Here is a 13,736-nt window from a genome sequence, read left to right as displayed (position 1 = left end):
TTTGTCTCAGCTATACAGGGAGAAAAACCTCATATGACCTATGGCTTTCAAGGAGAATTAAATGAACCCTGTGTACATCAAGTGTTTTACTACAGCACCAGGTAAACAGAATCAGCCAATAAAATGTCAAATATGTATGATTAATTCTCAGTTCATTGTTTGTTCTGGGGAGGAGAGATGTTTTATTATAATGCTTCACCAATCTGAGAGATTGATTAACGAAGTTCCAGTCTATTTTTGCTATTGATTTTCTTAGAAATGTTTTGTTTATTTCTCTGGGCAATGATTTGCCAGGCTTTGTACTTAGGGAGTGATTTTATTGCTTGACTTTCAAAGAACAAGGCAGAAAATGGAGTCCTTAGCAGAAGTTATTTCATCTACCAATGAATGTCACATTAACGAGGGTTAGGAGGATTAATCGCATTTTATGATGCTAACTGTCTTTATGGGGTGTAGTTGGCTCTTTTCTTTGCAGGTTAGAAACAATACTTTCTTAAGAAAGTTGCTGGCCTCTCCATTATCAGAGGGAAAAATGTTTTACGTGGATGATTCAATTCCAGTTAATTTTTTGTTAGTGGTATTTCCTGGAAATTGCTTTATACTCCGAGCACCATTATGATTAAATTTTTATTACTTCAAAAAAGAAGGTTGTTCTGGTTGTAGAATTTATTTCATCCTCATAATCAGGTTTTCTCCTAGGACTTCTATTTGCCTTGCTGATGCTATAATTCTTCCAGACATAGGTAGGTATTAGAATTATTATGTATAATATGTGCTGATGATTATTTATATACCAATTTTGGGTCTGTTTTGATTTTAAGTTGTTTTTAGCAGACATTTGAGACTATGAGTGGACTCTTATTTGTCTCGTGATTTCCTACAGTTCTGAGGTTCACGTTACAGGAGCTCAGGATGCATTCAGGCACATGAACTCATGGGGAAGTTGTTATATATAAATATGTCATATTACTGAAAGAAAGAACAAAAGATGATTTTGAAGATTCACATTAAACCCTGAATAAGAAGTATGTCTATAGTGAAATGAACATCTTTTAAAAGGCCTGGTCTTATACCTTGCTACAACATAAAGAATGAATACATGCAATTGGATCATCTTTTTTAATAAGAAAAAAAAAAATTAGAAGAATTCTAGTCCCTAAAGTGCTTAATAAAGTTGCTGAAATAGTGTACTTGGCCTAAATGGTGAGGTTTTTCTGCTTTGTACTTTTGAAAAGTCTTTACAAAGAAAAGGAAAAAGGCATCTAATCATTATTGAATACAATTTGTGACCTCTGACATGGGTCAATTAGCATTACTGATTGGAATGCTATGCTTTCTTCAGAACAACACTGTAATACATGCAACAATTTTGATATAAGTATCAAAATCTAAGGTTTCTATAGGTTCTACAGTGTAAGTCATGCCATTTAGCGACAAGAGTTCTGGCGGCCGGCGCTATAGAAGACAGAAGCCTTAAGGGGCAATTGCTTTGAGATTCCAAATGGTCAATCCCAGGATCAAAGCCTAGTTTATGACACTATAGCTAACTGGTAAGAGTCTTCATTGATATGATTTCTAAGGGATTTTAGAGTGATGCCAGGTCAGTATAAACTTTACAGTTTGGAGAGTCATTTCAGCTCATGGATTTAATTATTGTAGTTTGCTGATTCTGCTTAGAAGCACATATGTACACAGGCATGGGGCTCTAGCTTTGTAATTTGAGAGCTCATGAGTTTTAGACAGAAGGATTACTACAAGTTCTAGGGGAGTTTGGGCTACTGACTCTTTGTTGCATCAATCCAGAAGAAAGCAAAGAATTAACACGTGAACATATATGTGCATATGAAGCGAAAAGCTCGTAGTGTCATGTTGACCACCTTGCACTTCAGATCAAAGCAGAGTTAGCTATCCATTTATGTGGATTGACAAAAAGCGACAGACTTTGTCTCCAGTAAGTAACTATTGAGCATCTGTTGTTTATCAGGATTGGGGGTGATAGAATCCTTGAAGCATGGAGCCATATCTACCCGCCTTGCTGCATTCCCAGCTTTAATTGGTATGCCAATTGGGAACTTGACAAAATTCAGTGACAGAGATTAAAATGTAGCCTTGTAGACAAATCCTGTGGAACCACAGGTGGAGGAGATAAATGCCTGGTAGCAAGGCGTAGATGTCTTATGGAAAAAAGGAATGCCTTTGAAAATGAGACTTGAGTTCAGGCAGACATTTAACACACTGAGAGCAAAGGACATTGTTTTTAGTATAGATAATGTTTGAATAGCTCAATGACCTGAGGAACCGGATCTGTGCATATGTGAAGTGGTCTTTGCAGGGGTAGTGGAAACATGTTGAGAACATTCCCATCTAGCAGAAAGTAGCCACTCACTGTGGCTATGTGCTACCATCCATAAAATGGTCAGGAAACAAAGCTGACCAAGCAGACAAGGTTGGAGGGAAACCCAGGCGTCTGGCTTGTCTGTGGTATCTCTCCACTTGGAGTATTACCAAGAGTCAGGAGCTAGGTTGGGCCTTCTGCTTTGTTGGTGTTTTGGAAAACTTCATGTCTCTTGTGAGGGAAATGATCCATGTCTTACTCTCCAGAGAAATGACATCCCTGGACCATAAATACCTTCAACATTTCCACCTGTGTTATTCATACCCATACCGATTGCATGTTAAAAACAAAGAGCTCAAAATTAGAATTTTCTATTTCAAATGGCCCCATAAAATTAAAGTCATTAGTTCCTATTTTACAGTTTTCACCCTTTCAGAAAGGTTGGCCACACTATTTAAGCACTAGTTAGCTTTTAAAGAACCTTATTTTAAGACTTCTAAGAACTTCGTTTGGCTTGCCTTGCAAAACAGTTCCTAATAAGCCATGTTATCACAGGCAATGAGGTTGACCGAAAGCAATAGACTATAACACGGAGGGCTTTCCTAAAATGACAAGATAAAAACTTTAACCTTGTACTTGGTGCACAAAGGCACCTTTAAGGGTCTCTACAGTGAGTGGTGTATTAAACACACAGGTTTAGTTAATTGCAACCGCTATTCCCACGTATCTTAGCTGAGTGTGAATACCAAGCAATTTAATAGTGTGCCCCTGGGCATTAATACCTAATGAAATTAGATTCCTTGTTTCCTCTAATGACCTCATTGCTTTTCCAAATATGGCCATGGCAGGTAAATGATCAATAGCCTTGAAATTGACACCCATACTGGATCATAGCTGAACACCCTTGTTGTTAAGGATTGTGTGGGAGTTACACCGTGCATAGCAGGATTGGTCACCTATAATGTAACAAGAATGTTTCCCCAGCTGATTTGAACAGTAGGAAAATGTGAACCATCATCGTTTGATTAGAGTGCCATGTTTTCACATCCACGGTGCACCATTCTAATTAGGATAAGCTGAATTTATGAGCTGAGAGACCAAGGACATGGGTACTACCAAGCCCTGCTTTTCATCATAGTATAGTCGGTCCATATGCGCCCTAACTGTATCAGGTTCCTAAGACCCCATAACAAATGACCTTAAGGAAATAATTTTCTCATAGTCCTGAATGCCAGAACTTTAAGATCAAGATCTTTGTAAGGTTCCATTCATTGTCTCTGTAGCTCCAGGGAGAACTGCTCTGGTACGTCCAGATCTTCATACTGTGGGTTGTCCATGACTTGTGACTGTGACCCTCAACACTACAGTGGTCCTGTAGCTCCATTACTGTCTCTCTGTGCTTTTCTGTTGTAAAAAATATGATAAGGACACCATGATCCATTAGTTCAGAGTCCACTTGTACAGCTGACACTCTTACCAGGCCTGTAACTCAGATGTATCTACAGAGTCCTAGTCATAGGCTCTGGGGATTAAGACAGGCTTGAGTCTCTTAGAAGGCTGTCAATTATTTCATTATGTCCTCATTTTTACCGCCATCATTTTTAATGAAAGTACAGCCAGTATTTAAGGCGTGGTATTTAGAAAGCTACCATAATTTTCATTTGAGCTAATAATTTATACTATACATTAGCAATTTTTAATATTTTAAACCACTCTATCATTATCTTACTTATACAGATGAGGAAATTGAAATTCAAACCAGAGAAGATCTTGACAAAGGTTACAGCATAGCTATTAAAATGTCAATCTGTGCTTTAAAATAATGATCATATGTGTGTATATATGTGCATGTCTTGCTTTGGAAATCAATGTGTCAGGTTGTACAAGATGAATTTTCCTCATTAGAGTTTTGACCTCCGTGTTTCTCTAGGTCTGATAATAAAATCAAGAGCATTATATTTTCAGACTTAACAATAGGGACCACCTGCCAAAGTGGTGATTTGAAGATAGAGCCTTTGCATGAAAATTGAGTTAGGATCACTTCACTGAAGGTTGTCTTTCAACATCCAAGTACCAAGTCCGGATACCTTAGCCTGCAATAAGAGTTCTTAAATACGTTGTAGTGCTCCATAAGCAAGACATTGGGGAATCACATGTGGTACGCTCAGTTGGAGCCTTGTCTCCTGCATTGTTACTGACTGTGCTGTTACAGTATTTTTTCTTCCTGAGCCTCCAGTTTTTTGTTTGTAAATAGACCATAACAGCTCATTAATGGTTCTTTAAGAAACAAATGACATAATAACATAATTAGATAGCAGATACTTAAAGGATAGACTCAATATAATTGTTAATCATTACTAATTACCAAATATTTTACATACAAGGCAATAATGAGTATCAGGAGAGCTTCAGCAAGCCTTAAATATAACATTAGGTAAGAGTTCAGAGTGCTTATGTTACTATGTCACTGCAATGCTCACATAAGATGATTTTCTCTGTTGAAAGTGTTTTCTGTCCTTTCATACCTCTGGATAACATTTCTTTGCCTCTCTCCTTTGCAACTCTTTCCTGCTCTATTATCTTATTTATTCTGTGGGGATGGGGTTTGGAAATTGACTTTACAATAACTGTGAGGTTTTCAAGCTTATGGTTTCAGATTTCAAGGTAATGGGATCTGTAGTGAGTCTGAAGAAACAATGATATTGTCTCCTCCTCCATATTCACAAACTCTGTCAAGAATACTTGAAACTATTATCTGCTTAGATGTTTGTGTTTTAAAAATTTGGGGCTTACAGTCTACCAATAAAAGGATTGGAGGGATCAAGACACTGATGCCTTTTGGCTCTAAGTGGACATCATCATCCATGCCAGCTCAAAATAAAAGTGCTACAACTCTCAATTATATTGATTCATCCAGTTCCTTTATGGTCATGTCATGGCTTAAAGGTTGCAATATGTCAGGATATCAGAGAGGAAGACAATTGTGGATGCTCAGTCATTTATCGTTGCCCTTTTTCATTTATTGGTTTCTTTGCTAATTTTAAATTTATGAACCTCATAAAACAGCATCTTTCTTCATGAAAGTCAATGTCTATAAATGAAGATGAACTTTGCGTGCATTGTGAATAGGCGTGAGACATTAACATTATCATCTATTGTTTTATAGATTTATTTATGAGTAAATGTTAGCACATAGAAGTGAAATAGTTGCCTTATATTTAAATCACAACTCAACATCAAGCATATATTCAGTTCTGGTTTTATCCACTCAGCCATGACTTATTTTTTCATTATCGATGTTTCTATTCAGGAAAGAAAAACTCATTTCTTGGCCCAGAAAGTCTTTTAATTGGAAATGTCTCCAGAGGATATAGGCATTGCCTTATATAAAGAGAATTTAGTTATATTTTGTAAATCAGCTGTACTCTGATAGCAAACATGACATCTGAATGTCCATTTGATCAAGAGGAAGTGGAGTTGGCTTTACAAGGTGGTTCACACAGTGTATTTCCAACCTCCAGGTGAGCACTAAATGCAGGAGCCTCTGGTGGGAGGCGTCTAAACGCTTTTGATGGAATTCGTACCTATTATGACTCCATATATGCAGAACACCCAGACGTGATACTCTCTAAAACTTTTCTGTTTGTCAGGGAAAAGTGTGCCAAGGGATCCTGAACTAGATATCCATTTGTTCGTTGTATGCTATCAAGGCTTTTAGTTTTGAAATATTGAAATTAGGAAATGGGTACCATTTTTGAAATATGAATTGAAACATATTGAATCTTATTTCACCTTTTCCCCTGATTTTATAAAATCCTTTATGGTCTCAAGGAACTTGACACAATGCCTTATCACCAATGTAGCTGTATAGCAAAATATTTCATGAAACTGGGAACTTATCCTTTGGTATTGTGATTTTATCATAGACTTGCCAACCTACATGAATAGCATTCATTGATGTGCTTCAACTATGACACCTAAAGTTGAAAGTTTATTACTTTTTTCATAAAGGTTTGCTAGACAGATTAGCAGAGGCAGAGAAAAGAGACAGGGGAGGGAGGTTAGGGAGACTGAGGATCTGGGGTCCTTATAGAAGAATGCCAGCCATTGGGGAATCATTGGTCCCCTAGATATCCATTTTGAGAAAACTCTGTCATTTTCCTCCTTTTTAGCTCTCAATCCACCTAAATATCAGCAAAAGCCATGTTCCTATGAATAAAGTAATCTTTTAAATTAACAATCCATTATTAATACCCTCAGCCCTTCTTCAGGCATTGACTTATTTACTTTAGAACTTTGAACCATGCCAAGAACCACCAGTCTGCTGTTAAAGGAAAGTGCTTTGATGCTTTTTTAAAGCCCGTGATGGTGGTGGTGCCATGTAGCATCTAGATGAGTTAAATGTGGGTCTTATGGATTATGCCTTTTCTTTCAGGCATCTATTTCCAGTTCAGGAAGAAAAAAAAAAACACTTTAAAAAAAGCAATCTTCAAACATCTTCATCTGCTATCTGGGAGTTCAGTGTCTGAGATAATTTTGCCATAATTTATAAAGGCGTTATAATTAATTTTTTGCTGAGAAATTTTAAAACTTCTTATTTTCCTCACTATATTCAGCACATTCTGTCCATACACATGAACACCACACACACACACACACACACACACACACAGAGAGAGAGAGAGAGAGAGAGAGAGAGAGAGAGAGAGAGAGAGAGAGAGAGAGAGAGATCCTGATTTGGTGAAAAGGAAGAAATATGCCAGGTTCTCATTCTATTTTTAAAAATGAGATGTGTGGATCAAGCTCAGAAGACAAACATTAATTATTTATTTATTTACTGGTTTCTGTGTGTACGTGTGTGGGCATGAGCATGCCCAGGTGCAGTTGTGGAGGTTAGAGAGTCAGTTCTGTCATTCTTCTTGGGTTCTGGGGTTTGAACTCGGATCTTCTGGCTTGGAAGCAGACCTTTGTGTGCTGAGCCATCTTCTGGGTCTAGAAATCAAGCAAAAGTTAAAGCTTTTAAAATGTGAATGCTGGTATGCACAATCATGGAAAAGGCTTTAGAATCATTCATCAGGAAAATGAATGTTGATGTTTTAATATGCTCCGGTTGAAGCTTTACCTGTACTCTCTCATATTTGTCCACTATCCTTACATATTGTTTTACAGATGGTAAGGAACTTTCACACTTAAACATATGTTTAAAGACAACAGTAATAAAGATGTGTTCTAGAAAATAACATCTCTAGGTCCTCTTTGGTTAGAGGCTATTTACAAGGTGTAGACATTTTTCATTTTCTACTAAATTCCTAGAACCAACGTAGATAGCTTTGCAATTTCTCCTGTATACCCAGGGCATGTGGCACTGATGGATATTTGTAATGGACCTTCTTTTGTTAAAAGTGGTTTGAGCAACCCCAAGTAAGGATGCTAACTGTTCTGGAAGCCAGAATTCAACCCTAGGAAAAAAAAAGAAATTCTTTTCAGATTGCACAACATTCGCTTGTAACAGATATGCCCTCCCTGTAACCAGACTCAACCACAGGGCTCAAGTCCTGAACAGTAGACACCCTCCATGAAACAGAACACACAAGAACCTATGGAGGAAAGAGGAAAGAAAAGGGCCAGTGTAGATATGCATGAATATCTCATCCTAATGCACTAATGTAGATATGCATGAATATCTCATCCTAATGCACTAATGTAGATATGCATGAATATCTCATCCTAATGCATCAGTGGCTTTGGGTGGGCCAAAGTTTTTCTTATTAGTAGAAGGCCCACTTTATGTATTGAGTATTGAATTAAAAAGAAAAATTAAAAAACCATTAGCATAAAAAGTTTATTCTCATAATGTTTCTCTTAGTTTATTTTTGGAAAACATATGTATATATTTGATTTTTTGGAAATAATGACAATTTTTAAAATAGGAATTCCAAGCCTCAGGATACACACATACTCATGTTTTGCTAATGCTCTTGGTTGCTTTTACAGTTGCTGTAAGAAAATCGTCTGACAAAAGCAATGTAGAGCACAACGGCTTTCTTTGGCTTACAGTTAAAGGGTTCAGCCATGATTGTGGGAAAGTCGATGTCACAGGGACTTGGGGCAGTTGCTCACAATGCACTCGCCATTGGGAAGCAGAGACGAGTGAATGCTTGTGGCCAATTCACTTCATCCTTTACATATAGTCCGTGACCCAAGCCCAGGAAATAGTGCCACACAATTCTAGCATGTGTTTTTCCATCTCAGTTAATTTGGCTGATGAGTGTTTCACAGGCGTACCTAGAAGCCAAACGATCTCCTGAAGGTGTGTCTAAGGGCTGTACTCTAGGTGATTCCATATCCTGTCATATGGACATTTAGTAGTAACATCATAATAATACACGGATATATAGAGTGTTTCACCTGCTAATAAGGTAGGAGGGAGTTTCATGTATTAATTTTTTCTTCTTCAAGTCTGTCATATGCATCTTCAAATTTTAAACAGGGAAAGTTGCCTAGATCTCCAATACACACAAACCAGAGTTCTATCTCCTCATTGAAAGAAAAAAACATAAAAGCAAGAGAAGGTCCCAGATTGTTATAAAAATAAAATATAAATAGTATATAGTGAAAGAAAAATATATTAATATTTTCTGTGATCTAGGTAATGGAAGAGCAGTTCATACTCTATTTGTGATGTAATTTTCATTCGTTCTAGCATGTCAGATCAAACATAAAGTCTCCAGCATGCCAGGCCATCGCTCTGCTCCTGAGCCCTGTCCCCAAACTGTCTTGTGTAGAACTCTGTGGAACTGCCACTCAGAGTTTTGACTTCACAACTACAGCTGCTTTATGGTAGTTTTGAATCCCATAAGAAATTATAGGCACCCATATTAACGCTTGTATAGATAATAAATTCGGAATTCTATGTACGGCCTTATATTGCCGTGTCCAATCTTGTGTTCTGTGATGTTCCTGTGGGAGTTAACTGTCTGTTCCTCCTTCCCCTCCTCCTCCTCACACCATTCCACATCCTACCTCCCTCTCCTCCTCCCCCCTTCCCTGCTCTGATTCCATGGTCTTGCAGTGAAGCTGGTGGTGACTCGGGCACTGATGATCACAGCCGACATTCTAGCTGGCTTTGGATTCATCACCCTCCTCCTTGGACTTGACTGTGTGAAGTTCCTACCGGATGAGCCACACATTAAAGTCCGCCTCTGCTTTGTTGCAGGGACCGTATTACTCATCGCAGGTACTGGGCTTGGTCTATCGCAGGTACTGGGCTTGGTCTATTGCAGGTACTGGGCTTGGTCTATCTGATTCAAGAACCCTGAGTCCCTGATCATCCATGGGTTGTGCTACACAAATTTATCATTTCTCCTCGTGAAAGACAGTCTATCCACATCCTGTCTCCTCACAGTGTACAGCTCTTATACATATAGTTATGGTATATATATATATGTATATATATATATATTTCAGTGAGTATATTTAACAAACAAACATACTTTTGTTTTGAGGAAAAAAATCTTTAACACCACTGAATACTCTTTTTATAAATCAGTAAACAAAAAGTCAAATTACTGAAGAAAATCTTGGTGGGTGTTACAGAAAAGGTGATCAAACTAAGTGACTTAAGATAACTGAGGGCTGAAACCATTACCTACAATTTGTCTGCCATACATAGATTTTTAAAGCATGCATTCCATTTTGTAGTTTTGGTTGTATTTTTAAATGGTTTTTCCAAATTAGTTGGTAAATGTAACAATGTTATAAAAACGGATGATAACTTATACCTTTTTATAATGTTTACACGTTTGAGTAATGTAGGTGAACAATTATAGTTATCAATCCAAATAATGTTTAAAATAGACATATACCAACTCTCCAGGAGTTGTAGTTAGTAATATGCTCCCTCCCCACCCCAAGAGGGTAAGAATTTTTCAAAATACCCTCTCAACATATTTCACTGTCTCCCGGTTATCACTTTTCTCTCTTAGATCTGGCCTATTTTATACAATTTGTACTTAAAATAGTGGACACAAAATGTTATCATTTCAAGTGAGTCAATGTTGACTGTACTTCTGGGACAGCATGTATTGCAGTTAGGGCTACTATTGTTATGAGGAAACCCGATGACCAAAGGCAGGTTGGAGAGGAAAGTGTTTATTTGGCTTACTCTTCCATATCCTAATTCATTAGTGAAGGAATTCAGGACAGGAGCTCATACAGGGCAGGGAGTTGAGTCAGGATCTGAAGCAGAGGCTATGGAGGGGTGTTGCTTACTGTCCTGTTCATAATGGCTTGCTCAGTCTGTTTCCTTAGAAAACCCAGGCCCACCAGAGACAGCATCCCTCCCACACACTGGGCTGACCCCTCTATCAATCACTAAGAAAATGCCCCACAGCTGGATCTTATGGAGACATTTTCTTCTTTAAAGTTCCCTACTTTCAGATGACTCTAGTTTATGTAAAGTTGACATAAAACTATGTCAACACAGAGGCATTACATGTTCGACACTGAATTTGTGTTGGGAACAGCATAGCTTACATATGAATGCTAGCGGTGTATCTGGGACAACATCATCACATGTGGCTACTGACTGTTTATCTGGGTCAGCACAGTTTACAGTAAGGTATTTGGAATAGTTTCAGGCACAGGTCTTGGAAACAGAATTTTTTTTTTAAGCGTCATGTACTTTGAATTAAAAATTAATGTAGAAAGCTCAGTCTGTGGTGGCACATGCCTTTAATTTTAGCACTCAGGAGGTAGATGCGTCTCCATGAGTTTGAGGCCAACCAAATCTACACAGTACATTCCAGGACATCCAGTGCTATGTAAAGAAAACTGTCTCAAACAAAACAAAACAAAACACCCCAAAACTTAGAAGAAAATTAATTTAGAATGAAAAAGTTGATCTATGTTACTCATGTTTCCAAGTCTCCTCTATTTTCAAATGTATTTTAAGTAGTTTCATTTAGGAAACTGTCATGAGCCACGTACGACATTCTGTTGAGGGACAAGCCATATATATGATGTGAGCCTCATAATATCATAATGGAGCTGATCGTTTCTTTTACCCAGAGATGCAGTAACTCCTTTCATTATAGCATAGGGTACTACTCACACATTTGTGGCAGTGTTGACCCAGATGAACACAGACAACTCCAGCACATGCTATGCGGTGATGGTAATGGATGGTATGCTACAAGAGAGTACATTTAATATAATATATTTTATCGTTATTTTAGGGTGCACTCCATTTACTTTAAAAACGTGTTTTCTGTAAAGTGTTGTAGCCTATTACAGCTGACACCTGTTGCTCATGGATACTGAATTTCTTCACTCCATTATTTTTCTCTTGATATTGACCTTAATTTCATATTGTCTTGTTCACTATGGCCTTGGGAGAAATGAGCCATGATATTTTATATATGTGTGTATACACATATGCATGCCATGTAGCTCAGGTGTACAGCATGTCAATCACACAAATTTCTCTGTTAAGTGATATATGGCTGCACAAAAATGACTTTGGAGAAATGAGAAAGTTGTAAAGAGATATATCATAGCGATCATTTTAGAGTTACACAAGCAGATGAGCACTGTGTTATTTCGTCTCGGTGCTTTGTTTTGTAGAGAGAGAAGCTAAAAGGCCAAATTTCTGTTGCCCATGAATCACTAGAGCAATATTACTGCTTAATATTGCTTAATTAATTATTACTGGCACCATGCACCTCTAACAGTAAGCAGATCCTTGGGACTTAAACTTGGAGAATGCTGTGTCATCACTGAACCCCTCGTTTCTTTCAGGTACCCCGGGAATCATCGGTTCTGTGTGGTATGCTGTGGATGTTTACGTCGAGCGCTCCTCTCTCGTTTTACACAATATATTTCTTGGGATCCAATATAAATTCGGTTGGTCCTGCTGGCTCGGAATGGCTGGGTCTTTGGGTTGTTTTTTGGCTGGAGCTCTCCTCACCTGCTGTTTGTACCTCTTCAAAGGTAAGGATAAAGCAGAGGACAAGTCCTTCTTTTATTTTTACTTCTTTCCCAGTCCTAAGGAAACAGGATTCATCAGACCAAATAGCTCCGACTCCCGTTGCATTACAGTTGTTCAAAGACAGCTGAATTGTAGCACTCAGGGTTGGTTCCTCAGCCATCGATATCAGTAGAAAATGAAAGCCAGAGTTGCATCTTTGTCCAGTATTCAAACATGCACCAGTAGTTAATGTACGACAATCATTGTTGTGCATCTAAGTTCACTAAGTCAACTCCACTTAATTTTAGGGTTAAGTGGACAACTTGGCTGAGAGTCAGTCAATGTTTGTTGGTAAAGAATGTAATGTATGGTATTAGTTTTCTAAAAGTCTACCTAAAATACCAGGATCTCTTCATAATAAAACGGAGGAAATTATTCACCACATTTTCAATGAAAAAAGAATTTTCAGGTTGAAATACTCAGAACTTCATCTGAGATTTAGGACTCCTACATGATTCCATCAGAGATTTCTGTGTGTGCTTTGTGTGTGTGTGTGTGTGTGTGTGTGTGTGTGTGTGTGTTCGTGCATGCATGTGTGTATGAAAATGAGAATATGCATGTGCATGTATGTGAGTGTGCATGAGTGCAAATTTTCATGTGTGTACATGCATTTGCATGTATATACATATATGCATGCATGTGAGTGAGTGTGTGTTTCTGTGATAAAAGAGAATATATGCATATGTCTGAGTGCATGTCTTTGTGTGAATGTGTGATTATGTATACATGTACATATATGTGTGTGCATGCACGCATGTGTATGTGTGCACATACATGAGCATGCCTGTGTGTGTGCGAACATATATGACCATGGCTGTGTGCATTGATGAATGCATATCCTTGTCTGTTTTGGAGAAGAACATATAAAATGACTCTTTTTTTTTTCATTTTTGAAAGTTAACTGGTTGTATGTATTTTCATTTAACTCTTTCAAACAGATGTTGGACCTGAGAGGAACTACCCTTATGCCATGAGGAAGCGCTATTCAACTGCAGGTGTTTCCATGGCCAAATCCTACAAGGCCCCTCGGACAGAGACAGCCAAAATGTATGCTGTAGACACGAGAGTGTAAAATCTGCCAAATATTAATCTGTGTTCCTGTGTTGTTTAATTACTCAATCAATGTGTTCAAGTTAATAAAATAAATGATCGACTTTGGGGCATTCATTTACATTTCCGATTCAAACTAATTAATTGCTGGTTCAATCAAAATGTTTGATTGTGCTGTCATGTCTCCTATGGCTTTCTCCACTGCACCCCCCAAGTCTGCATGCATTTCAAGTTGACATTGAGAGAATGTAGAAATGTGTTTCAGGTATCTTTATTGCTTTTGGAGATTATGGCATAGTAATATTAAAGTGAAGTGATGCTTCA

General features: G+C 37.8%; 1 protein-coding gene across 1 annotated transcript; it reads left to right on the top strand.

Moving 5' to 3' along the window:
- The first annotated feature begins 3,170 nt into the window (after positions 1-3,170).
- Cldn16 (claudin 16) lies at positions 3,171-13,434 on the top strand. The gene is given in 6 exon segments (XM_032899267.1): positions 3,171-3,183; positions 5,804-5,891; positions 5,893-5,953; positions 9,413-9,572; positions 12,134-12,325; positions 13,301-13,434. Coding segments are annotated over 6 exon segments (648 nt in total).
- Positions 13,435-13,736: the final 302 nt, after the last annotated feature.

The sequence above is a fragment of the Rattus rattus genome, chromosome 4 (assembly GCF_011064425.1).
Source record: "Rattus rattus isolate New Zealand chromosome 4, Rrattus_CSIRO_v1, whole genome shotgun sequence".
In the NCBI taxonomy this organism is placed as follows: Eukaryota; Metazoa; Chordata; class Mammalia; order Rodentia; family Muridae; genus Rattus; species Rattus rattus.
Note: the sequence above shows the minus strand (reverse complement) of the source record. Positions and strands in the feature narration are given on the sequence as shown.